This window comes from Ochotona princeps, chromosome 5 (assembly GCF_030435755.1).
Source record: "Ochotona princeps isolate mOchPri1 chromosome 5, mOchPri1.hap1, whole genome shotgun sequence".
Taxonomy (NCBI): Eukaryota; Metazoa; Chordata; class Mammalia; order Lagomorpha; family Ochotonidae; genus Ochotona; species Ochotona princeps.
The window spans coordinates 76801684-76829166 of record NC_080836.1 but is presented as its reverse complement, the minus strand read 5'-3'; the positions used below and the strand labels follow the sequence as shown (position 1 = coordinate 76829166).

The 27483-nt window shown below is 41.9% G+C and overlaps 1 protein-coding gene and 1 pseudogene across 5 annotated transcripts in view; one reads left to right on the top strand and one right to left on the bottom strand.

Annotated features, from left to right (window-relative positions):
* The window catches only part of CDK15 (cyclin dependent kinase 15), a 113187-nt gene that overhangs the window by 76603 nt on the left and 9101 nt on the right, over window positions 1-27483 (bottom strand). Inside the window, exons 2-5 of one of the 5 annotated variants that reach the window (XM_058664860.1) lie at window positions 24088-24215; window positions 21777-21952; window positions 11269-11418; window positions 10961-11058 (exon numbers count right to left, since the gene is read on the bottom strand). In XM_058664860.1, coding sequence (XP_058520843.1) covers window positions 10961-11058; window positions 11269-11418; window positions 21777-21806 — 278 coding nt within the window. In that variant the 5' untranslated portion in view covers window positions 21807-21952; window positions 24088-24215. Of the gene's footprint in view, window positions 1-10960; window positions 11059-11268; window positions 11419-12091; window positions 12397-14018; window positions 14165-21776; window positions 21956-24087; window positions 24216-27483 lie in introns of those variants that run through there. The other 4 variants (XM_058664862.1, XM_058664863.1, XM_004576929.2 and 1 more) reach the window with 4 other exon arrangements.
* Window positions 18810-19167, top strand: LOC105941847 (large ribosomal subunit protein eL42-like; annotated as a pseudogene).

Below are 27483 nucleotides of genomic sequence, written 5' to 3'. Positions count from 1 at the left end.
TTCCAAAAATTTGCAGGCTGATCTTACATGCCTTATACAACAGAGATACAACAGCAGTGGGATATGATTGCACAATTTGTCCAGTGGATGCTGGGGAGTGGACCCAATATATAGGTCCAGTCTGCCAAAACACTGCTGTAGGCGCATGATTGGAAGGAAAGACCAACAACCGCATTGGTGCCTTATAATCCACATAATTAACATGAGCATTATGAATGGCCTGCTCGACTAACTGCAGACATTCCCTGCCTTCTTTGGACAATTGTCTGGGTGAGGAAGGATCTGGATCACCTTTAAGAATATCAAAAAGTGGCTTGAGTTGCCCAGTGGAAATATGCAAAATTGGTCGGATCCAGTTAATATCACCCAACAAACTCTGCAGATCATTCAAAGTCTTCACATCACTTAATCTGATGGTCAAATTCTGAGGGGTGACACCAGTTGGTAAAAGTTGATGGCCTAAATACTGATAAGGAAAATCTGTCTGAATTTTATTCGGGGCAACAATCAACCCGGCTGTGGCTAAAGCCTGATAAATACATTGTGCTGCTGAGGACAGAATGGAACGGGTTTCAGCTGCAATCAAAAGATCATCCATATAATGGATTAAATAAATATTTGGAAATTGTGATCTAATTCCTTTTAAGGCCTTATCCACATATATCTGACAAATGGTAGGGCTGTTCATCATCCCTTGTGGGAGCACGACCCAATGGAAACGTTGGGAAGGGGCCTTTAAATTGATGGATGGTAAGGTAAAGGCAAAACGTGGAGCATCTTCCGGGTGCAAGGGAATGGAGAAAAAGCAGTCTTTTAAATCTAACACAAGCATATGCCAATCTTTTGGTATTCCCACAGGAGATGGCAAACCAGGTTGCGTGGCCCCCATAGGGGCCATGACGGCATTTACTGCACGTAAATCTTGTAAAAGCCTCCATTTATTATTTTTCTTTTTAATAACAAAAATTGGGGTGTTCCAAGGAGAGGTGGATGGAACAATATGTCCAGCCTCAAGCTGTTCCTTTACCAATTCAATTGCAGCCTCTAATTTTTCACTTGAAAGGGGCCATTGTTCAACCCAAACTGGTTCATCTGTTTTCCATGTTAATTTAATGGGTTCCACTAACTGACGAGGCTGCTCTACAATGGCCCCTGCGAAAAATGTCCTAACCCTGTCACAGACTGGTTGGGGGTCACCTTGAAGATGTCTGCCCAAACCTTTTCCAGGAAAGTATCCCTGTCTATTAAGCATATTTGGCACAGGCTGAGAGGTCAATACAACATTCATGGCACTCAACAAATCTCGTCCCCACAGGTTGATAGGAATATGTGGTAAGACATACGGCTGGAAAACTCCTGAATGCCCTTCTTGATCCTTCCACCTTAACAACCTGGCACTTTTCTGTGGCTGAGAAGTTCCTATCCCTTGGAGAACGGTTGGGGTGGCCTCTAATGGCCAGGAACTTGGCCACTGTGCCTGGGATATAACTGTACTATCAGCTCCGGTATCAAGTAAACCTGTGAATTTTCTCCCTTCTATCTCTAACTGTAAGGTGGGTCGGGTTTGCATGTCGGAGACCCAACATGCCAAGGGGCCAGAATGTCCAAATCCTCCTTGTCTATCTCTCTTAAGAATGGGGTTGTCAGTTGGAACCTTGGGGATCAAGATCAGCTGGGCAAATCTAGCTCCAGGTGGAATGATTATAGTGCCTTTGGCTGATTCTGCCATGACCTCTATTTCTGCTGGAGTATCCTCATCTATCACTCCTGGGAGTACTCTGATTCCATGCATAGTAGCACTACTTCTTCCTAGGATCAGGCCCAAGGTATTCTTAGGCAAGGGGCCCCTGACTCCTGTTTTTATCCGTTGGGGTCCCAGGAGCGGGGTCAATACCTCTCCAGAGGTGGCACAGAGGTCCAGTCCTGCGCTACCTGGTGTTGCTCTGAGGAGGGTTGAAATGTCTGTGCTCCTCGCCGTGGGAGAGGGACTCTGGAAGGAGTCTGCGCTGTTCCGGAAGTTACAGGTGTCTGCTGGGCTCCGTACACCTGAGGTTGGGGGGCCCAGAGCGGGCCCCTGACCCCGTTTCCCGATAGGGGATTGCCTTGGGCATCATATCTGGACCTACAATCACTGCTCCAATGATAGCCTTTATGGCATCTTGGACAAAGATCTGGGGCCTGCAAGGATTGTGGGGGTGATCTTCCTTGTCGCGGAATTTTGGGACACTGTTTTATAAAATGTCCAGGCTGTCCACATCTGAAACAGGTTTTGGGAGGCGCCCTAGGGTGGGGCTGAGGGTGTTGAACAGCGGCTGCTATCACTTGCCCAAGGGCATGGGTGGAGTCAATATGTCTGCAAATTTTAAGATAATCATGCAGGGACTTATCTCTGTGGGACCTGAGAGCATCCTGACAATATTTATTAGCATTCTCAAAGGCTATATGCTTAATTACTGGCATTGCTGGTTCCACGTTACCAAAGATCTTACTAGCAACCTGCATAATACGGTCCACAAATTCTTGAAAAGGTTCTGTGGGGCCTTGCAAGACCTTGGAAAGCTGGTCTCCTGTATTAGCATTAGGCAAGGCCTTCCAGGCTCCAAGGGCTGCATTTGCTATCTGTGCATAAACTCCTAGGTCATAATTAACTTGTTGTTGGATGCCCTCAAAAGGTCCAGTGCCAGTAAGCATTTCAAGGCTTCGATCTGCGTGTCCCCCAGCCGCGTTCTGCTCAGCAAAAAATCTGCACCTATCTTGAAAATCCCCTTTCCATAGGAGAAAGTCACCACCATCGAGAGCAGAGCGGCACAATTGCATCCAATCACTAGGAGTAAGATTCAAACTCGAAAAGGATTCTATGAGTGCAAGAGTAAAGGGTGCCTGGGCACCATAATCTTTAACAGCCTGCTTTACATTTTTGAGGTCTTTAAATTGAAGGGGCTGATGCTCCCGGCGAGGGGGACCCCCTCGAACTGGGACCTCTATTACAGGGAAGCATCGAACCCCACCCACCGGCTGATCAGTGAGGCCGTCACTCCATGGCCGCGTGGGGTAATTATTGGGTGAATGGCCCATGGCTTCCTCCTCAGGAGGAGTGGTAGGGGTCACAAAATTAGGGGCATATGGTGGTGGTGTTGAACTGGACAATTTGCCAGAGGAACGTGCACCTATTCCTGCTTTCTTTAACTTTCTTTTAATGTCCCTAATTTCCCGCTTTAAGAAAACCTTCTCTTTATCCTTAATTTTCCGCTTTAAGAAAACCTTCTCCTTATCCTTAATTTTCCGCTTTAAGAAAGCCTCCTCATCTCGTTTGTCCTCACTCTCTTCCGAGGAAGAGGCCTCGTTCTCATCTGAAGAAGAGGCTTCACTCTCCTCTAAAGAAGAGGTCTCACTCGGGGTGGTTTCACTCGAGGCCACCTCGTTCCAGGCTTCCAAGGACCGTAGAACTTCCCACCCCTGGATTGCTTCAAAAGTAGTCTGTACTTCTCTTAACTGTCTCTCAACTTTCACTTTATCAGTAAATAATGAATCACGGACTAAGCGCCACAAAGAAAAGTTAACAATGGGGAAATTATCTGGGTCTTTTTGTAAACAGGATTGTAAATTGGCCTTAACCTGTTCCCAATCGGGAATATTGAAGTTGCCTGAAACAATAAACCAAGGACTGCTAGATTGAATGGCTTTAACAAAATTTCTAATCATTTTAAATTTAACTGGCATCCCCAGTTGACGTAGAAGTTCTTCAAGCTCGGTGGCCAATTTATCCCGTGAGAAGGCAGAACCCATTTTATCGTCCTTTTCAACGGATAAATTAAACGCCAAGACCTAACTATACTTCAAAATAAATCTAAAACCTGACTATACTTCAAAATAAATCGAAAACTTAAAAAATAAATCCAAAACCTAGTTATATTTCAAAATAAGTCTAAAACCTAACTCTATTTCAAAATAAATCCAAAACCTGACTATATTTCAAAATGAACCTCCCTCTCCTACCAGTTTAGGAGAGACTTACAATACGTCCCACTTACCTGAATCAGCTGGCCAGACTCTTGGGACGACCCTTCGTCGTATCCTCTCTTTCTCAATCTCGGTGGGAACCTCCAGATGTTGGCAACGCCCGCGTCGCCACGTAATCCGAGCCGAGCGGAGGGACTAGGGTTGCAACGCAGACAACGCAGAGAGACAAGACAAGGCAACACGCAGTACACCGAATGCCGGTCGATGACAGAATGATCTTTATTGCAACTCCAGACTTTCTTTTATACTCTGCTTAGCTCCTCCCAGTAGTGGCCACCCTAAATCCCTTCAGTTCCTCCCAGTAGTGGCAACCCTAAATCCCTTCAGTTCCTCCCAGTGTTTATCCAATCCTCTCGTGGCCACCCTAAATCCCTTGAGTTTTATCCAATCCCCTGGCAGATAACTTGACAAATAGGAAGCAGGAACTTGCGGTTAAGCCAGTGGCTATATGTATCAGGCCAAAATTACCAATCCTGTTATGCTCTGAGAAACAAGCTAAGCTGTGGAGTTAATCCTTGGGAGACCGGGGCCTGCATGAATAAATCTAAAAAAAAAAAATGTTCTACAATCTGTTTAGGCCTTCCAAACTGGGTCCAGCTTTTAACTATTATACAAACACTTTGATGACCATGAGCAAATGTGATGAGTCTTTGCACACAGCGTCAACTATTTCCTTAAGATAGAGGTAAGATTGCTCAAAGGGAATGTACAATTATACATTCTTGCAATTTTAAACTCAGGTTTCTAAATCATCTCACAGTGACCCTACCTCTAACTGGCCAAGAGAGTGGCTATGCCACCCATTTCTCACCAACCCTGGGCAGGGTTTTGTTTACATTGTATCACAATTTTCATAACAGTTTTAGATTTATAGGAAAAAATTGAGAAGGTAGTAAGAAGTTCCCCTAAATCTTGTTAAAAGTTTCTTCTACTGTTAATATCTTACATTAGTAAAGTTTTCTTTTGCTAATGTCAGTGAGCCAATATGGCTACATTATTATCACTAAAGTCCATAGTTTATTGGAATTTCTTTAGATTTTACCTAATGTCCTTTTTCTTGTCAGGGACTCCACTGAGGATTGTATTTAGTTGTTGTCGTCACACCTCTTTAGGTGCCTCCTGACGTTGAATTTTGCTGATTGTCCTTATTTCTTGACAGCCTTGACTATTTGGTCAAACTCTTACAGACTTTTTCCTCACATTTTTCTTAGGCTTAAACGAGACTTACCCATCATATGAACTTACATAACACCATGGCTCCTGACCGCTAATGGGAGCCTGACACCTGACTAACATAGTCAGTGCTTGTCACCTTTTTCTACTGTCATGTTTCCCTTTGCATTTTATACCTTTAGAGGAGTAACACCAGTTATATCTACCTCCTGCTGAGTATATCATACACATTTATTCTTTAGACTTCTTTTCCATCCTTCCCATTAACTAATTTCTTGAACCACTTATTTATATCGGTGTGTAAAAAGGTTTTGTTGGGCCCGGTGCGATGGCGTACTAGTTAAGGTCCTCACCTTGCACGCACCGGGATCCCATATGGGCGCCAGTTCTAATCCTGGCGTCCCCCACTTCCCATCCAGCTTGTGGCCTGGGAAAGCAGTAGAGGATGGCCCAAAGCCTTGGGACCCTGCAACCATGTGGGAGACCCGGAAGAGCTCCTGGCTCCTGGCTTTGGATTGGCTCAGCTCCAGCCATTGCGGCCACTTGGGGAGTGAACCATTGGACGGAAGATCTTCCTCTCTGTTTCTCCTCCTCTCTGTATATCTGCCTTTCCAATAAAAATAAATAAATATTTTTAAAAAAAGGTTTTGTTTTGTTTTAAGATTTATTTATTTTTATTGGAAAGTCAGATTTACAGAGAGAGGGAGAAACAGAGAGAAAGCTCTTTCATCTACTAGTTCATTCCCCAAATGGCTGCAATGGTCAGAGCTGAGCTGATCCAAAGCCAGAAGCCAGGAGCCAGGAACTTCTCTGAGTCCCCACATGGATGCAGGATCCCAGGGCTCGAGCCCATCCTCTATTGCTTCCCCAGGCCACACGCAGGGAGCTGGATGGGAAGTGCAGCAGCCAGAACACAAACCAGTGACCATATCAGATCCTGGCACATACAAGGTAAGGACTTAGCCACTGGGCTATTGTGCTGGATCCCCAAAAACTTTTTTTTTCATTTAATTGAAAGGTAGCATTAGAGACGTGGGAGGAAGAGAGAGGGAGAAAGAGAGAGAGAGAGAAATAGATCAATCTTCCATCTGCTGGTTCACTCCTTAAACGGCTAGTACTAGAAGGGGCCAAAGCCAGGAACCAGGAGTCTTCTCTGGGTCTCTCATGTGGCTGCAGGGACCCAAGCACTTGGGCTGTCTTCTGCTCTTTTCCCAGGTGCATTAGCAGAGCTGAATCAGAAGTGCAGTAACCTAGTCTTGAACTGGTGTCCACGTAGCCTGCTGGGGTATAATGCGACCCGTGTTTATTCTGTTTCTGCAGGTTCACCCTTTGGAAGCTCTTGAGGTTGGCTCCTGTGTCCCTATGGTAACTAATCAGAGTGGCTTTGTTTTTTGCTTTATTCTTCATTGTGCATGTGTGCGTGTGTGCATGTCTTGGCCTATTAATAGGGAAAAACAATGATCATTTTAAAATTTCTGCTTTATTTGTAGAGCTGAATTTCTGTGAGCTTCTCAGTCTTTCATATTTTGTTTTTGATTTGCTTATTTGCCTACCTTGCTCTTGAAATATTTGCACGTGCTTTTCACTAATTGCTTTTGTTGTCTTACATTCTGAAATTTTCAGCTTCAATTTTTTTTTAAGATTTTTTAATTGAAAAGGCGTATTTACAGAGAGAAGAAGAGACAGAGACAAAGATCTTCCATCCGCAGGCCCACTCCCCAAATGGCTGCAATGGTCACAGCTGAGCTAATCCAAAGCCAGAAGCCAGGAGCTTCTTCTGGGTCTCCCATGTGGATGCAGACTCTCAAGGCTTTGTGTTGTGCTCGACTGCCTTCCCAGGCCCCACGCAGGGAGCTGGATAGGAAGTGAAACAGCCGGAACACAAACCACTGCTCATCTGGGATCCTGGCGCTCACAAAGTGAGGATTTAGCCACTGAGCCATCACACCAGGCCTGAGCTTCAACGTTTTTAATGTTCATTGTTTTCCAAAGTGTTGCTTGTGTGTTTCCTTTTTCATTTAATTATTTAACCCACTGGGACTTCATCCTGTATATTCACTTTTTTCAATCATCCCCGATCCATTTATTGGACTATTTTCTCTTTGCTGCTCATTGGAAATGCTACCGTGACTATATAGTAGAACCAGGATCTATTAATACTTGGATTTGTGATGATTATGAATTTTTACAAATCATGTTTCTTTGATCTACCTTTCCTTTTGCTTGTGCTACACAATTTTAATTATTGTAGCCTTAGAATATACATTGTGTCCTCCATGTCCATGGATTTGGTATCTGTGGATTTAACCAACTGTGGATCGAAAAGTGAAAAAAAATTGCATCTGTATGAAACACATATAGATTTTTTCCTTGTCATTATTCCCTGAACAGTATAGCATAACAACCACTTGCATTGCGTTCACACTGCATCAGGTATTAAAAGCAATCTAGAAATGATTTGAAGTGTAGAAAGGATGTCTGTAGGTTATATGCAAATATTGTGGCATTTGATGTAAAGGACTTGAGAATCCATAGATTTTGGAGTCTTGGGACAAATCCTCCACAGACGCCAAGGGATAACTGTATTTAGAATGCATCAACACTCTACATGAGGTAATAATCTGACATTTTTGCATCAAGGTTTCCTAATTCAAATATTCTACATTTAACAATCCCTAGAGTGGTCACTGTACAAGACTCAGTGCCTTCTGCTCATCTCCTATGTGTATGCTGCCTGCACACACACACACACACACACACACACACAGCCTCTCTGCCCTAATTCCCTGCTCCGCTCCAATACCAGGGCTGCTCCAGCCTTGGGGACTTTTTCCCTTGCTCCTCCTGCTGCTCGGAGCAGTCTGCCACTGTCCAAGCACGCGGCTCGCTCCTCACTTCCATCAGTCTTCGTACAAGGCTCACCTTCTCGTCACCTGTCAGTCAGCCTTGCCCTTGCCCTTGGCTTCACCCTGTTTTATTCTTTTCCACTTTGCATGCATCAGCAAACTCAGGGTTGTACAGATTTGTTTATTGCCTACCTCACTCCTTCTAAAATGTGTACTAATTTAGAGCCAGAACATTTGTCTCTTTTGTTCTTAGATGTGAAATAGTGCCTGGCATATAATAGATAAATCAGAAAAGAAATATTAACAAATATTAGTAGAATGTATAAATGCCTAACTCTATGTCCATAGCAAATCTTTGTATCAATTCTGCCTACTTTTGATACTAATGGCAATTTAAAAAAGAGATTTATTTATTTGCAAGGCAGAGTGACAGAGAGAGAAAGAGACCTTCTAGCTCATTGGTTCATTCCCCAGATGATTGCAGTGGCTTTTGCTGGCCCAGGTTAAAGCCAGGAGTCTGGAATTCTATCTGGTCTCCCACATGTGTGGCAGGGACTCAAGTACTTGATCCTTCCTCCACTGCTTCATCACATACATTAGCAGGGGGCTGGATAGAAAGCAGACAAGGAGAGAATCAACACTCCATTCTATGGGATGTTAGCACAGTAGACCATGTCTTAACCTATTGCACCACAACACCAGCCTCACTTATGGTGATATTTTTGTTGTTGAAATAGTAACCTTCCCCTACTGTATTTTCTAAATGATTATCATTAATTCATAGGACAGCTTTTGATTAGTATACCTGCACATTTATTTTTAACTGATCCCCTACTGCTCTTACTGTTTCTGATAGGTTCTTAGATTATTCTCTTGGGATTTTTAAGTAGACAATCTTCTAACTACAAAAATGACATTCAGTCTTTTTTTTGTATTGCATTGACTAGGACCTTTATGACATTTTAGCAATAGTAAATAATGGACATTCTTTCCCTATTTCTAAGTTTACATTAAAGCTTCAATATTTAAGGGAAAAGAATGTGAGACATTGATTTGAAATAGTCTACATAATATTGGAGAATTATTTGGTTCCTCTTCAGCTTAGAGCTTTACAAACAAAATGATGCTGTGGACATCGTCATGTGCCTTCCTGGCACCTATCTTTGTTTTTACATAAAAATTCATTGTCTTGGTGGTAGGGAATAAAGCAAATCCCAGAGAGATTCCCTGCTCCACTTTCAACCACCTGAGGTAATTCATCTCTTGTGTGTTTTCCAGAATTTTCCACATATGTACAAGTGTATACATGTATGGCATGCCCCAGTGCTTTTTCCTAAAGTGGAGTACAGGGTAAACATTTTTCTACAATTTGCCTTTTTTTCTCTTAAAATATTGGATATCTTTCCATATTAGCATGAAGGTATTTCAAAATTTCATGGAAAATGGAATTCAAGCATAAATTTATTTTAGTGTAAAAAATTTTGAAATCCACACATAATGTTTCCCTCATCCACATTTTCTGTGGATGTTCGGCACACCCCCTCATATCCCTACTGCATACTTTCAATGAGTTCATACTGTTTCATGGTGGGTAATTATTTACTCAAACCTTCATTAATGGGTATTTGTGACCAGGTTTTTATTTTTCCTCTTAAAAATCTTGTTGCAAGGAAAATACTTCTATTTGTGTCTCTGTGCACTTGGATAAATATTTCTAATGGTTTGTTTCGAAAGTTATAATTTATTTGAAGAGCAGAAGGACAGGGACAGACAAAAGGTCTTTCATATGCTAGCTTACTCTCTTCAAATGTCCCACAGTAGCTAGGGCTGGGCCAGGCTGGGCCAGGAACCCAGAACCCAACCTGAGTATATTCAGATGGAGGCAGAGACCCAAGCACTTGAGCTATCGCTTGCTGCCTTCCTGGGTGCATATTAGCAGGAAGTTGGGATTGAAAACAGAGCCAGGTCTTAAAACCAGGCATTCTGGTGTGGCATCAGAGTGTTATAACTACTTCGCTAAATACCCGACACTCTAAAGCACTTCTCTGTCCTATTCTTCAACTGAATTCCATGAAGGAAATCTTTTATATTGCCAATTCCTAGAATAAGCACAGAAGTCAACTATAAACTTACTTCTATGTCTTAACAAATAAAAACAACACTAACATGAAGGTAAGTAATACTTAATCCTGTGTCATTTATATTGTAGTTTTAAAGTCACATTCAACCAATATCGAGTCACTATTTTTCTCTATTAAAGCAACCTAAGTTAAAGAACTAAGAGCTTTAAAGTCCCACCTTAAGGAAAAGGCAGTGAGATTCGTGGATTTTCCAGTCGTATTTAACAAAGGTTGATGTTTTCCAAAATACATATTTGACTTTAGGGTAAGCAGTATTTGCATCCTCCAGCTAATATGTATGTTTTGCAGCTATAGACAACTGAGGATTTGTCATTCTTTGAACACAACCATACTTTGCAGAAACCAACTTCAGTTTCTCCTACGAAGGCCAGGTGACAAAATGCAGCAGTAAATTCAAGAAACTGCCATTGCAAACCTCTGCCCTTGTGACCGAGGGAGGGACATGAGCAACCCTCTGTAGCCACCTTAACAACCCTGCTTCCCACGAGGCCAAGGAGCAGTCATTGTTTTTTGGGGCATTAGCACATATGTCTACTTTCTTTAGATTGAATACAAGAACAGCAAGGCTGATAAACACTTTAGTGGGCTGATTTTGATTACAGGCAGGGCGTGACTGTTTTCCATTCAAAGTTGTCTTAATCTCTGCTTATTGACCAGGGCATCTTGCACAAATCCCAGATGCTAAGAACTCCTGGGATGCCTCTCACCTGGTTTTATAATGCAAAACTGAATGGGTAGGACCCTCAAGGGGAAGATCTCTCCCAGTTATGAGTCACTTACCTGCTAATCCCCTTGTAAACTGTAGCGTAAGAGCCTTCACCCAGCTTCTCCAAGTTCAAGTAGGATGAGGCTGTCCCAAAAGGGAAGCTCTTTCTCTGCTTTAGGATAAATGGGAGAGGTGAAGGATGGGGAAGAGAGAATACGTTTTTTTTTAGCATTGACTTTTTTTTTTTTAATCCCCAGGGAAAGTAGACAGCGTTGAGAGAGTGTATTTGGGATGCCAGCTCAGCATTTGCCCCAGGAGTGACAGCCCAACTCCCTAGACAAGTACACTTTGAATTCTTGATCAACATCAGCTGCTCACTCACCCACAGAAAACTCTGCCTCAGATCCTCTTCCTGAAAAGAATCACTATTACTGCGTGGCCTTTTACTCTTGAACTTCCGGGCCTGGGCGGCAGGCAGTCCCCTGGGGTGAAATGAAGTCATGGAACACGACTCTTCTTTTAGGTCTGTTAGCTAGTGCAAAAGGAAAGAGCAGGAATAAAGTATATGCAAAAATCAAGATTCAGAGGCTTGCACACCATTTTTTCTTCATTTGCCTGACTTTCACTCCTCATATATTTTCTAACTTCCCTGCATCCCCACAAAAGGCACCTTTTAGGAAAGTCAGATTTTCTTAAAGACCGTTAACGGCATCAACTGCTAAAACACTGCATTCTTGCGTCTGCTAAAAATACATCCTAACACAGGCTAACCTAGATCTCTTTGATAGATATTTTCTGATTTCTCTCAACTCTTATTTTTTTATGTCCACTTAATTTATCGCTTTAGGGGAATGATCTTCTAAGCATGGCATTGCTGATAATCATGAACTAATTATCCAGAGTTTGAATCTGTAGCACACCAACCAGTTCTTGCCTTTTGGCATTCAGCTTAGACTACAGGGGAAAACTACTTTTTCAGCTTCATGTCGAGTGAATTTCATGCAGCCCAAAGCCAGGGAATATTTTCCCCTTTTGGTTTACAAGCAAATCCCCACATTTGATAACTACAGCCATAAATTCTCTACAACCTTAATAGAATCTGCTTTTTATGGGTTTAGACCCACCACAGCAGAGGCAGACCTCACTCCAGACCTTCTGAACTGGCTTTGTCAATAGATAAAGATGCTCCTCTTGGATACAAATACCTCCAGCGCAGCCTCCATCGTCACGGGCTGCTGAGTCCTCCGGCAGCCGAGTGCCTTGCCTCCCTCGGAACAGCGATAGCAGCTGCATCCTGGCTGCAGGGTCTTTGCACACAGCTCTTGACCCATAATCTTCTGGGTTCAAGGAGAAAACTCGTGCTTGAACTTCTCTCCCTCTGCCTCTCCTGTCCTTGCTTGCTCCCTTTTTGCTAGAGGTCAGCAGTGTGGAGCTTTCATATGACTCACACAAGGGTTCTGTCTGGAGCAGCCCTCATGACTTCAGCAGTTTTTTCTTATCAGTGCAAGAAACTCTCCATCAGAAAGGCAGCTGCTTGGAAATCGCATGTGCACAACTGAAAACAAGGCAGCCAAGACGGGACAGAATAGAACTTGGCCGGCTAAGGGCACCCTTCCAACCCCAAGCCAGTGCCGTTGGTATACAGCGCTGGGGATTTGCATTGCTCTTCCATGCAATGACATTTATAGGCTATCATTGATAATGATATTGGTATTTATTAGGCTTACCTGGTACTGAAGTGGATACTTTGGGGGCTATTTTCTCCTCGCCTTTCATGTGAAAGCATTTTGGTTCCCAGGTTTTAAAACAAATTTGCAACCTTGCCAATTTTAGCAATCAAAGAAACCACAGACTCATAAAAGAGGAATAGTGCTGAAAATACTTGCTCCTTCTCTTTGCTTCAAGCAACAGTGCATCTAATAGTTCTAGAGGAGTAGTCATTTGATCATTTATTCAAAATGTGAAAGTGAGCACCTATGTTACTCTTACCCAACGGGAAACAGTATTAGCTGATGGTGGAGAGTGAAGTTTTTTCTTTCTCTGCTTTCTTCTGCCTTTCTTCTTTCCATGTAATTAATGCTTTCTATATGAACCATACGAGGTCAATAGCATGGCATGTCAAGGAATCTGCCTCCAACTGGCTTGCAGGCTGTGATTTTTGAGTAGAACTTCTTTCTCTGATACACTTTTGAAATTACCACTCTAATATACTAGTCTTGAAGTGAGACAGAACATGGGATATACACATACATACACACACAATCATTTTTATTAGGAGGAAATAGAAGAGTCATGCCTGTTATAATAGCATTTATGGATAGTTGATATCTAACCTTACAATACTTTTTTAAAAGCTTTGAGATAATTTACTTGGGGATATATATTCAAGTATATTTTCAAATTGCTACAAGAGACTGAAAATAAGTCAATTCAAAGATTCTCTCAAATCAGAAACATTGACAAGGACGCGGATAACTAGAATATATAAGGAACTAAAATTACTCAGTTGCAAAAAAAAAAAACAGTCTAGTTAAAATTAGGCAATACGTCTAAATAGACATTTCTCACCAGAAGACATACAAATGGCCAACAGATACATAGCAAAATGCGCAAAAAAAACTAATAACTAAGGAAATACACATCAAACTTACAATGAGAAATCACCTGTATCCAGTTAGGTTGCCTATTATAAAGAAAGACAAAAAAAAGTGTAGACAAAGATGGGGAGACAAAGAGCCTTTGCTTGCTATTGCTGAGTATGTAAATCAGCACAGCCATTGTGGAAAATGGTATTGAGGTTCTTCCAAAATTTAAAAATAGAATTACTGTAAGACTTAGCAATGCCTCTACTGGATTTATCCAAGGAGAATAAAATCAGGCTGTCAAGGAGACATTGGACACCCATGTTTATTGCAGCACTGTTCAAAACAGCCAAGAATGGAAACATCCTAAGTATGCATCAACTGATGAATGGAGAAAGTAAGGTATATATTAATAGTCACAATGGAAAATTACTCAGCCATTAAAATGGATGAATCCCTGTCATTTGCAATGAAAGATAGAACTGGAGTTCATTATGCTAAGTAAAATAAGCCAGGTATAGAAGGATAGGTCTCATATGACCTCACTCACATGTGCATTCTAGACAAGCTGATCTCCTGGAAGTTGAAAATAGGGTGGCACTTACAATAGGCTGGTGGAGAGTAACAGGTCAGGAAGGGTTGTGGAAGGCTTGATGATGGAGACACATGAGTTAGATAGGATGAATAGGTGCTGGTGTTCCATTGCACATTAGGAGACACCGATAACAACAATGAGTTGTACTCTTTTTTTTTAACTCCCAAAAGCTGGAAGAGACTATTTGGGCTATCACAATAAAAGATAATAAATGTTTAAGAGGATAGAGGTGTTTACATTAATTTGAATATTTTACAAAGTATAGATGTATCGAGATACCATGCAATTTCCCTTAAATGAGTTTAATCTTTATGAGTCGGTTAAGATAAATATAGAGTAGATGTTGTGATACAGTATGTTAAGCCTCTGCTTGGGACCCCACAAACTGTACTGGGGTGCTGGCTTGAATTGAGGCTACTCTGTTTCCAATCTGGATCTCAGCAAATATGCCTGGGAGATAGCAGATGATGGAGCAAATACTTGAGTTTCTGCCAGTCCACATAGAAGAACCAGATGGAGTTGCTGCTTTCTGACTTCAGCCCGGTGCAGCCCTGAATGATACGCACATTTGGGAAGTAAATCAGAAAACAGAAATTCTGTCACCATGTCTTTCAAATAAATAAATCTTTCGCAAAAAAAAAAAAAAAATATATATATATATATATATATATATTAAGGACATACATAGAAAAAAATTTCTTTAAAACAAACATATTTGTCTTAAAGGTTATTACGCTTTTGGCTGATGGACAATGCTATGATGTGGTTTGTCTCTAACAATTCATGTGTTAGAAGCTTGGTCATCAACGTGGCAATGTTGGAGTGCTGAGAGCTTTTTAAAATATATTTATTCATTTATTTATTATTTGAGGTAGAGGAATAAAGACAGAAAGATACTTTCCCATCCATTGGTTCACATTTTTTTTGGAAAATTTATTTGTTTTTATTGGAAAGGCAGACATACAGAGAGAAGGAGTGACAGAGATCTTCCATCTACTTTCACTCCCCAAGTGGTTACAATGGCCAGAACTGAGCAAGTGGTTGCAATGGCCAGAGCTGAGCCAGTCTGAAGCCAGGAGCTGATTCTGGGTCTCCCATATGGGTGCAGGGTCCCAAGGCTTTGGGCCATCCTCTACTGCTTTCCCAGGCCACAAGCAGGGGGCTAGATTGGAAGTGGAGAAGCTGGGACGGGAGCTGGTGCCCATATGGGATCCCAGCAGATACAAGGCAAGGATTTAGCCATTAGGCTATTGCACCAGACCTGGGTCACTTCTTGAATGCTTCCAGTGGTTAGCGCTGGGCCAGGCCAAGACCCAGAGCCAGTAAATCAATCCAGGTCTCTCACAAGGAGATCCCACTTGATCATTAGGAAGCTGGAATTGGCAACAAGGATCTGAATAGCAGACGTAAACACTCTGGTGTGGGATTTGAGCATCTTAACCACCAAGTTCAACACTCACCCCAGTAGTGGAACTTTTAAGATTTGGAGCCTAGTGGGTGGCAATCACATCACTGGGATCACTGCCATTGGAAGGCATGGATATTGGTCCCAAGTAGCAAGTTACTTGTTCATTTAAGGGTGAGCTGTTACAAGGGAGCACACCTAGTACATGATGCTCTGTGGCATTTTGTCACACCATACAGTCTCTCCCTCTGGCCATATGGCCACCTACTGTGACACAACAGCAACCAACAGGACCTACACCAGAGGCCAAGTCAGATGGGGACTGCCTGTTCTTGGACTTTCAGCCTCTTCAAGTGTGAGCTAAATAAATGTCATTGCTTACAAATCACCAATGTCAGGCATTTTTCTATAGCAACGGAAAATGGACCAAGACAATCAATTAACCACAAGAGTGAGAAGCTAGTTTCTGAGAGTATTTAATCCCATTATAATTTATCAAACACTGATTATAATAAATGCTAATTTATTCCTAAAAGGAGATTATATTTCTATGCAAAAATTATATATCAGATCAGGTTTACAGTATTTTTTCACTCATTCCTTTTTTTTTTTTTTTTGTCTTCCAAATGCCCATGAAAGCAAGGGATGGTCCAGTGCTAGCCTGGGACGTGGAGGCTCAATCTGGGTCTCTCATAAGTAATGGTAGCTGGAGTCAGGACTAAAGCCCAGGCATTTCTGCCACATGGAACACAGGGGTCCTAAGTGGTATCTTAGCTTTTACATCCAACACTCACTGCAGGACTTTTCCTTACCACTTCCTAATTTTCATCAAGTTTTAGAATTTTCAATTGGCCAGCGTTTTATTTTTTTTTTAATATTTTCAATTGGTCAGCCCCGTGAATGACATACTGAAGTCACAAGTATGCTAAAACTGATACAAGAGTGGATTGCAGTGGCGTAAGTAGCTAAATGCTACTGAGAATTTTCAAAAATTTGGTAATTTATAGTCATATTTTAGGTCAAGGAAAATCACCAAATGACTGCCTGATATATAGTCTAGCTGTGTACCCAAAACAAGGCTTTAGTACCAAGTATTTCTCAGTAAAGCTTAGATGATAGAGACTTAGATGTTCCCATCTCACCTTGTGAGTCTCCGAAGTCCAGATCGATTTGGGCAGACTAGCATCAGCACCCTGTGCAACTCTGTAGAGCGATGCCATTTCTGTCCTCCCAAACTCAGTGTGCTGGTTACCACCATCAGCATAGAATGGGGAGCCCCCACTGCTGAGAGGAGGCCCTCGGGCCTGCCCACCCGCCTCAGTGGCCTCACAAGGACTCTGCATTCTCCAGCAACATCCGCCAGGGCTGCGTATTACAGTGCAGAAATGTGGAAGCCATTGGGGCGGTCCACCCTACAAAACCACCATGTTTGTTGCGGCACCGTTGTTCTTCTTTCCATCCTGATGACTCCCCTGGAGTTACACGTACTTCTCTTCCTGCTCCTGCTTCAGGCCCTGTTGCCAGAGAATCTCATGAGACAAATAGCAGCCATTTCTAATTAGCAGTGAGATTTTAGGCACTGATAACTACTGGCCTACATTCCCACCCACCACATTTTGGGGGTCCTTTATTCACTTTCCCTAGGGGTGTGATTCCACAACTACTATAGCTGGCTGAAAGCTTGCATTTTTCTTCATCCTTGCCTTCTGTCTTCTGTACTTAGCCAAATTATTGGGAATTATGCCCTAATTAATAATCTTCCTAGAATATAGAAATTATGACAACCATTTAAGAGATAATAGCATGAAAATATGAAAGAAACATTAAAAAAGTCCCACTGGTATCCAGAAAATGGAGCCTATCAAAGAAATACATCATTAGATGAACACAGCAACGTGCAGAATGATGACTACAAAATGCTTTTTGTAGCAAATAAATGATGGAAAATCAAGTGTAGTTAACAATCTTACGAATAATGCTGTTATTATTTTTGAATGTATTATAGAACAGAAAATGTTTCTTTTCTATCACTAGTTTTATGGATCGAAGTTACAAAAAGACAAGTTAACAAAAGTATATGGATATGTTTAATGTAAGTTTGATTGACACAAGAGCCTTCAGAAAGGAAGACCCAAAGAAAAGAGACAGCTATCTATTTTTACAATAGCTTAGAAAAGGATGGATAATTATGGAGAAATTTGGAGCTGGACAAAAGGGTCTGATTTGACAGTAAAAAATGGGAAACTCAACAAGGACTGCTTGTTCACATTCCCTTCAATCCCGTGTGCTCAGGAAAAAGGACGTTCCTTTCCTCTAGGAAGTTGCCTCTAGGATCCAAGTCCTACAAACTGGTTTAGAGGATAATGCGGCTAGGCCTCATGGCTGTCAGAGGAGAAGGGACAAGAAACAGATGAGGATCATGACTTTCCTGCTGCTATTTCCACAAGTGCCAAGGTGCCAAGTTTTGGGGTAGATTTATCTTCGTACCATTAGAAACCAAACTCTTTAATGTTAAGAGAAAATAGACATACTATCAACTCGAGGAAATTAAGCAAAAGTTATGTGATCTTAAATTTGATTTGGAAATATCAACTTACAATTTTGTTCCTTAAAAAAAAAAAGAGAAAAAAAGCTCTTAATTAGAAGATAAAAACAATACAACTTGACAGCAGTGAGCAGAGCAGTCTCATGCGCAATTTGTGGTGTCTCACTACCACTTTCCTTTAAAAAGAATTAAAGACTTATTTTTATTGGAAAGGCGGATATACAGAGAGGAGAGACAGAGAGGAAGATCTTCCGTCCAATGATTCATTCCCCAAGCTGCCGCAATGAGTGGAGCTGAGCCAATCCGAAGCCAGGAGCCTCTTCCAGGTCTCCCACGTGGGTGCAGGGTCCCAAAGCTTTGGGCTGTCCTCGACTGCTTTCCCAGGCCACAAGGAGGGAGCTGAATGGGAAGTGGAGCTGCCGGGATTAGAACTGGTGTCCATATGGGATCCTGGTCGTGCAAGGTGAGGACTTTAGCCGCTAGGCCACGTCCCAGGTTCCCGGCTTCGGATCGGCGCGCACCGGCCCGTTGCGGCTCACTTGGGGAGTGACTCATTGGACGGAAGATCTTCCTCTCTGTCTCTCCTCCTCTCTGTATATCTGACTTTGTAATAAAAATAAATCTTTAAAAAAAATAATTAAACAGCCTTGGATATGTGATGAGCTCCAGGTCTACAGGATGGACTATATAGAATGACAGTTGCATCTTTTTCTTACCAAAAAAGCAGGAAAATTATCAAGAAAGAGGGCCCCATCTCCTTGTAAGCCAGGAAGAGTCAAGTCAAAAGGATGCAAACATGGTGAACATTGCAAAAACGTGCTGGACCTTGTGCAAGTGTGGCAAGCACCAGCCCCACAAAGTAACACAGTGTAAGAAGGGGAAAGACTCCAGGAAGCCCAGGGGAAGCAGTGTTCTGATAGAAAGCTGAGTGGCTACAGCAGGCAGGCAAAGTCGATTTTCTGGAAAAAGGCTAAAACTACAAAGAAGATTGTGCTGAGGCTTGAGTGTGGAGAGCCCAAGGCAGCTCCAAGAGAATTCTGGCTATTGAAAGATGTCAACATCTTGAACTGGGAGGAGATAAGAAGGGAAAGGGCCAAGTGATTATCATTATAATCATCATCCTCTGCTTTGTTATGAAGATAATAAAATCTTAAAGTTATTATTCACTTCATTTGGTTTTTTGGGAGGAAATAAACTGGAGCCATCAAAAAAATAAATAAATGAAAAAGACTTGAACACCAATCTCAAACGGATCCTCACTAGCTAAAGAAGCTAAGTTGAAGATCCAAAAGAGAAGTGGCTGTGATGAAACATGTAATATCTGTAACTTTCTAATGATTCTAAACAGTGGTCACATGGAGATTCCAAATGCATATGTGTATACTCTGAGTATTGGTAAAGGAGAAAACATACAAGTATTGTTTGTCTTGTCTTTACAAACAGCTTCTGTAGGGTCATCAAAGAGTTGATGGGGGCAGGGCTCTTCCTCTTTGGAGGAATTCCGGCTGATACTTAGAGGAGGACGGGCAGAGCAGCAAGTTAGGATCACGCAATCCCTAATGCAACGCTAGATGGCAGCAAACAGTCCTCCGTGGTTGCTAACACGGTTAGCTGAGAGCTGGATGAGGGGGCTTGCCATGCAGGGGTTGGGTTGACACCAGCTGAGCCCAGGTCAGTCCTAGCTTTACAACAAGCACATTGTCCAGACGTGATGTGGCTTCTGGTGCAGTGCAGCAGGGAGCACACGGCCACCATTCCGGTGTGTTTTTGACTGAAATAAATAAATAAATAAATAAGCAAGCCTAAATGGAATCATTAATGTCCCTGGAGGACAGGGACATTAATACTCCAGAAACAGCCAAATTAGGACCTGGTTCTAACAAGTTTCTCTAATGAATCAATGCCATTAAAACAGAAGAAAACAAAAAAGACTTAGGATATAACAAACAATCGCAATGTATAAATGCTATTTGGATCCTGTTTCTAACAACTCTTCTGTAAAATGACATTTATAAATGCATATTTATATATAAATTTAGATATATTAGATTTTTTCAAAGATTTGTTTTTATTGGAAAGTCCGATTTTTTACAGAGAGGAGTGATAGAGAGGAAAATCTCGGCAAATGGAGGCTCTAAGGTGGATTATGCTAGCCAGTGGATTCTGGAGAGATTTCATCACGTTTGGAATGGTGAGATTGGCAGCAATTCAGAAGTGCTGAACTCTCAAAACCACTTGAGCAGTGCTCTCGGAGCATGCCCCACATCAGGGACCCTGGGTGGGTGGGAGGCTGGGTGGGACTTCTTCCTTTATTTTCTACCTTACCCCAGATACAGAAAAAAAAAAAAAGAGAGAGAGAGAGAGAATGTGGAAACAATGGTCTTACCCACTTTCCTGTAGCCCTCGACCCATTGTGCTCTAATCAACTATGTAAAGATTATCAAAATAAAATAATAAAAATAATTTTAAAAGATTTATTTATTTTTATTGGAAAGTAAGATTTAAAAGAGAGAAGCAGAGACAGAGAGGAAGATCTTCCATCCAATGATTCACTCGCCAAGTGGCCGCAACAGCCAGAGCTGAACTGATCCGAAGCTAGGAGCCAGGAGCTTCTTCTAGATCTCCCACACAGGTGCAGGGTCCCAAGACTTTGGGCTGTCCTCAACAGCCTTCCCAGGCCACAGACAGAGAGCTGGAACGGAAGTGGAGCAGCTGGGATATGAATCAGCACCCAGATAAGATCTTTGTTCATGTAAGATGAAGACTTTAGCCACTAGGCTATCATGCTGGGCCCTAGATGAGTACTTACTTTGCATAGTACTCACGAAAATTCTGTGGCTAGAGATGTCTACTAAAGTATTTACAAGTAGAATGATATAATTTTAAAACAGTCCAGAAAAATAATGCTGGAAGTAGAAAAGACAAAGTTTTTTAAAATGGTGATCACTGTTTGCCAGCATCCCACATGGGCTCCAGATAGTGTCCAGAATGCTCCAGTCCCAATTCAACTCCCTGCTAATAGCCACAGAAAAGCAACAGAGTGGTCCAAAGACCCGGGCTCCTGCCACCCATGTGGGAAACCTGGAAGGTGTTCCTGGCTTCAGCCTGGCCTACCTCTGGTCATTGTGGCCATCTGGGAAGTGAACCAGTAAATGGAAGATAGCTCTCTCTCTCTCTCTTTCCGTCTCTGTCCTTCCCTCTCTATGTCACTCTGCCTTTCAAATAAATAAACATTTTTTTAAAGAAAATATTCTCAGAAAAATACAGATAAAAGCAATTTTTTTCCTGGATGAACAGGTAGAAAAATATTTTTAAAAATATTCACACAAAGTCCATACATTTGTTTACTTACTTCTTCATATTTCTGTCTACTCTAACAAGGGTAAGAGGAGACTTTCATTCCAACCTTAGCAACATCATCATCATCTTCATGTGTGCCAGCTCCATGCTGATTTTGAGACCAAACCACACAACTACATGATAGTGAGGTAGGGAACATTATTATCGCATTGGCCATTACAGGTCTAGGTGGTCTTTTTGTTATCTCACTTGCTCATTCACATGAGTTTTCCTTGACATCATATTATTCTTCTATCTTCACAGTCTTTAAGAAGAAGTAAAGGTCAGAGCTGGTGAGTTATTGAAAAGGAATGTGGAGCAAGCTGACCATAATTTCCAGATTCACAAATTCTTACTGATTTAAGACAGTGGTTTCTGGAGCTCTGGGAATTTCTACACAAAGATGCCAAAATGTCCTGCTTACCATGCTGAGTTTTCTAGCTTTTGATTCCATGCTCCTGGCCTTGTCTTGGGCTTTCTCCACACCCAGGCCTTCCCAGCTGCAGGAGTGCTTGACCTGCTATGGATCAAAACTCTTACTGCAAATGGAAGGCTCAAGAATGCCGAGTGATTCCATATGTGCAGGCTCACATGCTAAATCTCCTGCAAAACAATGACAGGTTAAAAAAAGACATGTCATAGGTGAGGAAGGAAATCTAACTGCAAGGTGTTCTTGTGACAGAATGGCTTAGTTTGAGAAACAGTGCAATTATACTGAACACCATAGCTTAGAAAGGACCCATTACCCAAAATGGGAAATTCTTGGGGATCTATAGATGCAAACAAAGTGGAAGACTTCCTATTTTCACACTTAGCAAATCAAGAAAATTATGCTTTTTCAGACTCGATATTTTTGTTATTATTCTGTGTGTGTGTGTGTGTGTTGGTTTAATTCAATCTGAGGAAAAATCCCTGAAATGACTTGCACCTATTCTTTGGCCCCCACTTCAGTAGGGGCACCAAATATGTACTTCATCTTCCACTTTCTTTTTTTATTTATTATCTTTAATTCATTAATTACATTGTATTATGTGACACAGTTTCATAGGTACTTGGATTCTCCCCACCCCTCCCCAAGCCCTCCCACCATGGTGGATTCCTCCACCTTGTTGCATAACCACAGTTCAAGTTCAGTTGAGATTCCCCCATTGCAAGCATATACCAAACATAGAGTCCAGCATCTTATTGTCCAGTCAAGTTCAACGGCTTCTTAGTTACACCCTCTCTGGTCTGAAGACAGAGCCAGCAGAGTATCACATCTTCCACTTTCAATGTAACAGTAAGATTATTTTTAAAAGAGCAATTCAACATTCTGTTGATAAACAGCCGTGAGGCAATTTGTCCCACATATATTGTCCAAATCTGATGATAAATAGAAAACAGGGGACAATAGTAGAAGGCTAGTGCTTATACTTATTTATCACTTGGTGGCCAAAGCATTCAATGATTTGCCCAAGGCCAGGCAAGATATGACAGGATTTAACCCAAGGTAGGACAGCTCCATAATTCATATTTTTAACTGATTCGACTATTTTCTTTCTTAATATAATTTAAGAATGGGGTGACAATCAGTCATACCAAGGAGTTTTCAAACCTGTATTTGATTCTTCATTACTCATTTTATCAAATACGTTATTAACTTGCTCTAATCTTCACATTCATTTAGTTCTCTAATCTAGTCATGGACTCCCCCAAATTTAGACGAGAAAGCTGGGTATTGTCCGATATTTCTATGAAGTGTCAAACAGAATTTGAGCCCACTGATACTATAGTATAGTATAGTATAGTATAGTATAGTATAGCCTATACTCTTAGCCATGTTTTCACCCAGTAAACACAAAGATGCCAAGAGCAAGCACCAGGACCCCCAGTACAGGCGCACATCTTCATTCACTGCATCATTCCTTGTGTGTGGAAGTGCAGCTTGCTTCTTGGTACTTAGAATGGTATTTCCAACTCCTGTGAAGAGCTTCCTCCACACACACATTCTTGAGGTGGAGGTCAAGGTCAGCCTCCTCCATCTGCTGCCTTCAGTTCCACACTTGTCCTTCTGGCACTTCCTCCTGTCATGAGCAGTCAGAATGATTCGTCCCCCCAAAAAGTGCTCAGCCTGTTGACTACAGAACGATGATGACAGTGGGGTAGACCTTGTCATTCTTCATTTCCATGAAATGCATTTAAATGCTCCCATCGCCTTCTTTAACATGGCCTTGAAGTTCACGGCTCAGTCGGAGAAAGTTGGTCAAGGCTGGAAGTTCACCCTTTACACTTCTCCATACTGAAAGCAGGAGCTCAACAATCATTTACAACCATCGCATGCAAGTTCGCAGCGCTTTAAGATGTGTGTGCACTGTGAGAGCATGCCCACAAATGCACACAAGTTACAAAAACCTGGCTTGCAAATTCCTGATACCTGCAAATGGTGTGGAAGACCCTCTGAGACTCCCTCTCCCCAGCTCAGACCTAGGGTGCCTGAGCCCCATCTGGCTTCCCCCATGCCTGACAGAAGACAGCCTTGTACCAACAGCACCACTTGGTGGCCAGCATGGAGAACTGGCTGAATTTGCTTTCTCCCACCAAAACTTTCTATCACCTCTACTTTCCTCAGACTTCACTATTCACAGACAAGCTAACTGTACCTCAGCCCATCTTTTTCATATGCATTTTGTTTACTTTGCAATTTTTATTTGTTTGCTTGAAAGACAGAGAGAGATCTCTTCCACTTGCTGATTCACTCCCCCATGCCCACAGACAGGCCTCAGCCAGGCGGAAGTCAGGAGCCAGGAACTGCACCTGGGTCTTCCAGTTGGGTGCCAGGTCTTCAAATACTTGAGCCATTGCCTGCTACTTCCTTAACAGGAAGCTGGAATTAGAAACATAGCCAGGGCTTGAACTCAGCTACTCTACTCTATAATGCAGTCATCCCATGCAATGCCTTAATAGCCACACTTAAAGTCTATCCTTACATCCTTTTTTTTTTTAAAATCCATTTTCATTTCTCCCTACCCAAGCTGTTTTGTGAAATTTTTCCTGTTCGTCTAACTGCTTTCACCACATACACAGCCTCACAATTTTCAGAGCCGGGCAAGCCAGACTTGGTCTCTGAAATGTAGAGGAATGAACCACGAGTTCAAAAATGAAGTACTTAAAAACCTGTGCGCATTCATTATGTCCATGCCCACCTAAGAAATACTGTCTCTCTTTGTTCCTCTCTCTGCTCCTAGTACCCGGTGGTCAGTTGGCTTATGCTCATAGCTAGGCCTCCTGTAACAGCCAGGAATGGAGGTGGAAAACCAATGTAAGAAAATAATGCCACCAGAGACAGACAGACACACAAGCACATGCAAAGACACGTGTGTATACACCCACACCCACAGCACAGAACAGAGATCAAAAATGAGGAAATCTCTTAGTCTGGTGGGCTGCCTTGGGCAGCTTGCTTTGTCACTGTGCACAGGGGACAGTGGAACAAAGAACCATAACCATGCAGTAATTAACAGGAATAAAAATCATAAATAAAAGGGCTGGTATTGTGGCCACCATTTGTGATGCAAACATCCCATACCCAAGTGCTGGTTCTAGTCCTGGCTACCCTGCCTCCATTACAGCTCCCTGCTTATGTGCCTGGGAAAGCAGCAGAGGATGGCTCAAGTACCTGGGCTCCTGTCACCCAAGTGGGAGATCTACATCCTGGTTTAGTAGATGGAGGTCTTAGTTTATGGTTTTGGCTGGGCCTAGTCCCAGGTGTCACAGCCATTAGGGAGTGAATCAGCAGGTGGAATATTTCCATCACCCTCTCTCTGTGTCATCTGTCTTTCAAATAAAATAATGGACCTTTAAAAATTTTAAAAATCTTGTAATGCAGTATTTCCTAAATATCTTAACTAAAAATCGAAGTTACACGATAAAACACAAGATGAACAAACTACAGTATCCTAAGTAAACACAAGGAGTTTGTCTCTTTGATAACTGTGCAGTATGTGCAAAGGGTACCACAGTTTCCAATCAGCTGAGGGTACAGCCTGCCACCCTCTCCATCCCCTGGCCCTGCTTTGAGCATAGGGCAGGTTCATAAGGGTTGACAGCAGTATGAGAACTGATTGGCAACACGGGACTTTATAGAACTATTTTCCCAAATGTTAGGGCTTTTATTAACTTTTTCCGCTTGACTGAAACTCAACACAGGAGGATATTTTGATCAGTGAACGTATAAGGGCACAATTTTCCTTTTACCTCAGACTGAATGGGGCTTTCTTCCCATTCAATCACATTCCCTCTCTGTGCTCCACAACTTCCAAGGAATCTTCACCTCTGTCCTTTACACCTGCTTCTCTGTAAGTACTGGCTTTCGCAAAAGACACCTCACTCAGTACCCAGGGGTTTTCCTTCTTCGTTTTTTGGTTACAAAATGCTGTAAAAATACCACTTTCGGCTCATGACACTAGTAGGTTAGTTCAGAAAGTAAACTGTTATGCGCCTCACTGTCATTTAGGTTTCAAATAATTTGCTTGCAAATAAGTATTTGAGATATTTTTATCATTTGTGTAGGTTGGGGACCTAATGTTTACATGCTTATAGAATATATATGTTATGCAATGCAATTTCAAAAAAGAGACGATTTGTCTCTGATTATCGCATTTGATTTTAAGCCAAAAAAAGTGACTTGCAACGTCCAGCATGAGATTGGAATGCAAGAATGCATCGACAGAACAGGTTCCATTGACAAAACTGAGACAAGAAAACAATACAATTTATAACATATTAGGCACATTTTGTATGTTTATAGAAGCAAATTTTATATAGATACTTCAGTTTCGTTAAAATATGCTTGCTCTAATGTCTAATTACTTATGTGTCATGCTACAAGATTTATGAATATATGTTTCCACAATTCTCTGATAGTGTTTCTATTTTAAAAACATGTTAGCATCTGCTTACCTACATCTGGTGATTAGTCATTCAATCCACTAATACTTTTTTGGAATAAGATTAGTAGCCACATTCCTATTTAAATCATTCCTCCCAGTGACCACATGCCATTGCTTCTCATGCTGGTCATTAGTTTCTTGCATGAAACTCAGACACAAAGGCAGGTGCTGCCAGCTGGCAGTGATAGGTGCCCCTTTACTTTTTCTTTCTTTTTTTTTTTTTTTTTTAATATTTTTGCTTTATTTTCAAATTTTATTTTTTAAAGATTTATTTTATTTTTATTGCAAAGTCAGATATACAGAGAGGAAGAGAGACAGAGAGGAAGATCTTCCATCTGCTGATTCATTCTCCAAGTGACCGCAAAGGCCTGAGCTGCGCCGATCCAAAGGCAGGAACCCAGAGCCTCTTCCACGACTCCCACGCAGGTGCAGGGTCTCAAGGCCTTGGACCATCCTTGATTGCTTTCCCAGGCCACAAGCAGGGAGCTCGATGGGAAGTGAGGCTGCCAGGATTAGAACCAGTGCCCATATGGGATCCTGACGAGCAAGGGTGCTTGTAGCCGCTGGGCTATTGTGCTGGGTCCAGGTGCTCCTTTTCTAAGCTCTTCATCTCTCAGAAATTCAGTGTTCATTTTTTTTTAAAAGAAATGTCCAAGTTGTTCTTAAACATCCTTTTTAACACACACACCTATGTGTCAATGGTTAAGCAGAATAAGATACACAGACTATAGCTCTATTTCAAAAGCCTGTAAGTTTTTCTCATAGAATATTTTTTATTTAAAAAAACTAAATTTATTTTATTTGGAAGGGATAGTGAGAGAGAAAGAGCTCTCCAAATGACTGCAACACACAGGGCTGGGCTTTGCCAGGCCAAATCCAGGAATCTGGACCTATGACCAGACCTCCCACGGGAGTGGCAGGGATCCATGTACTTGAACCATCATGTGCTGGCTCCTAGGATGTGTGTTAGTAAGAAGCTGATTGGAAGCTGAGTAGTTGGGACTTGATGTCAGGTATTCTGACAGTGGGCATCCTAGAGTGATAACTCAATCCACTATGGCATCATGCTCACCCCACCAGGTCCCAATTTACTCATTTGTATTTTAGGGATGATTCTTTGAACCATGCAGTTTTATAAAACATGCAAATGAAGCGTGTATTCAATAGTACTATATTATAAAGTATATTTAGTATGATTAAGAC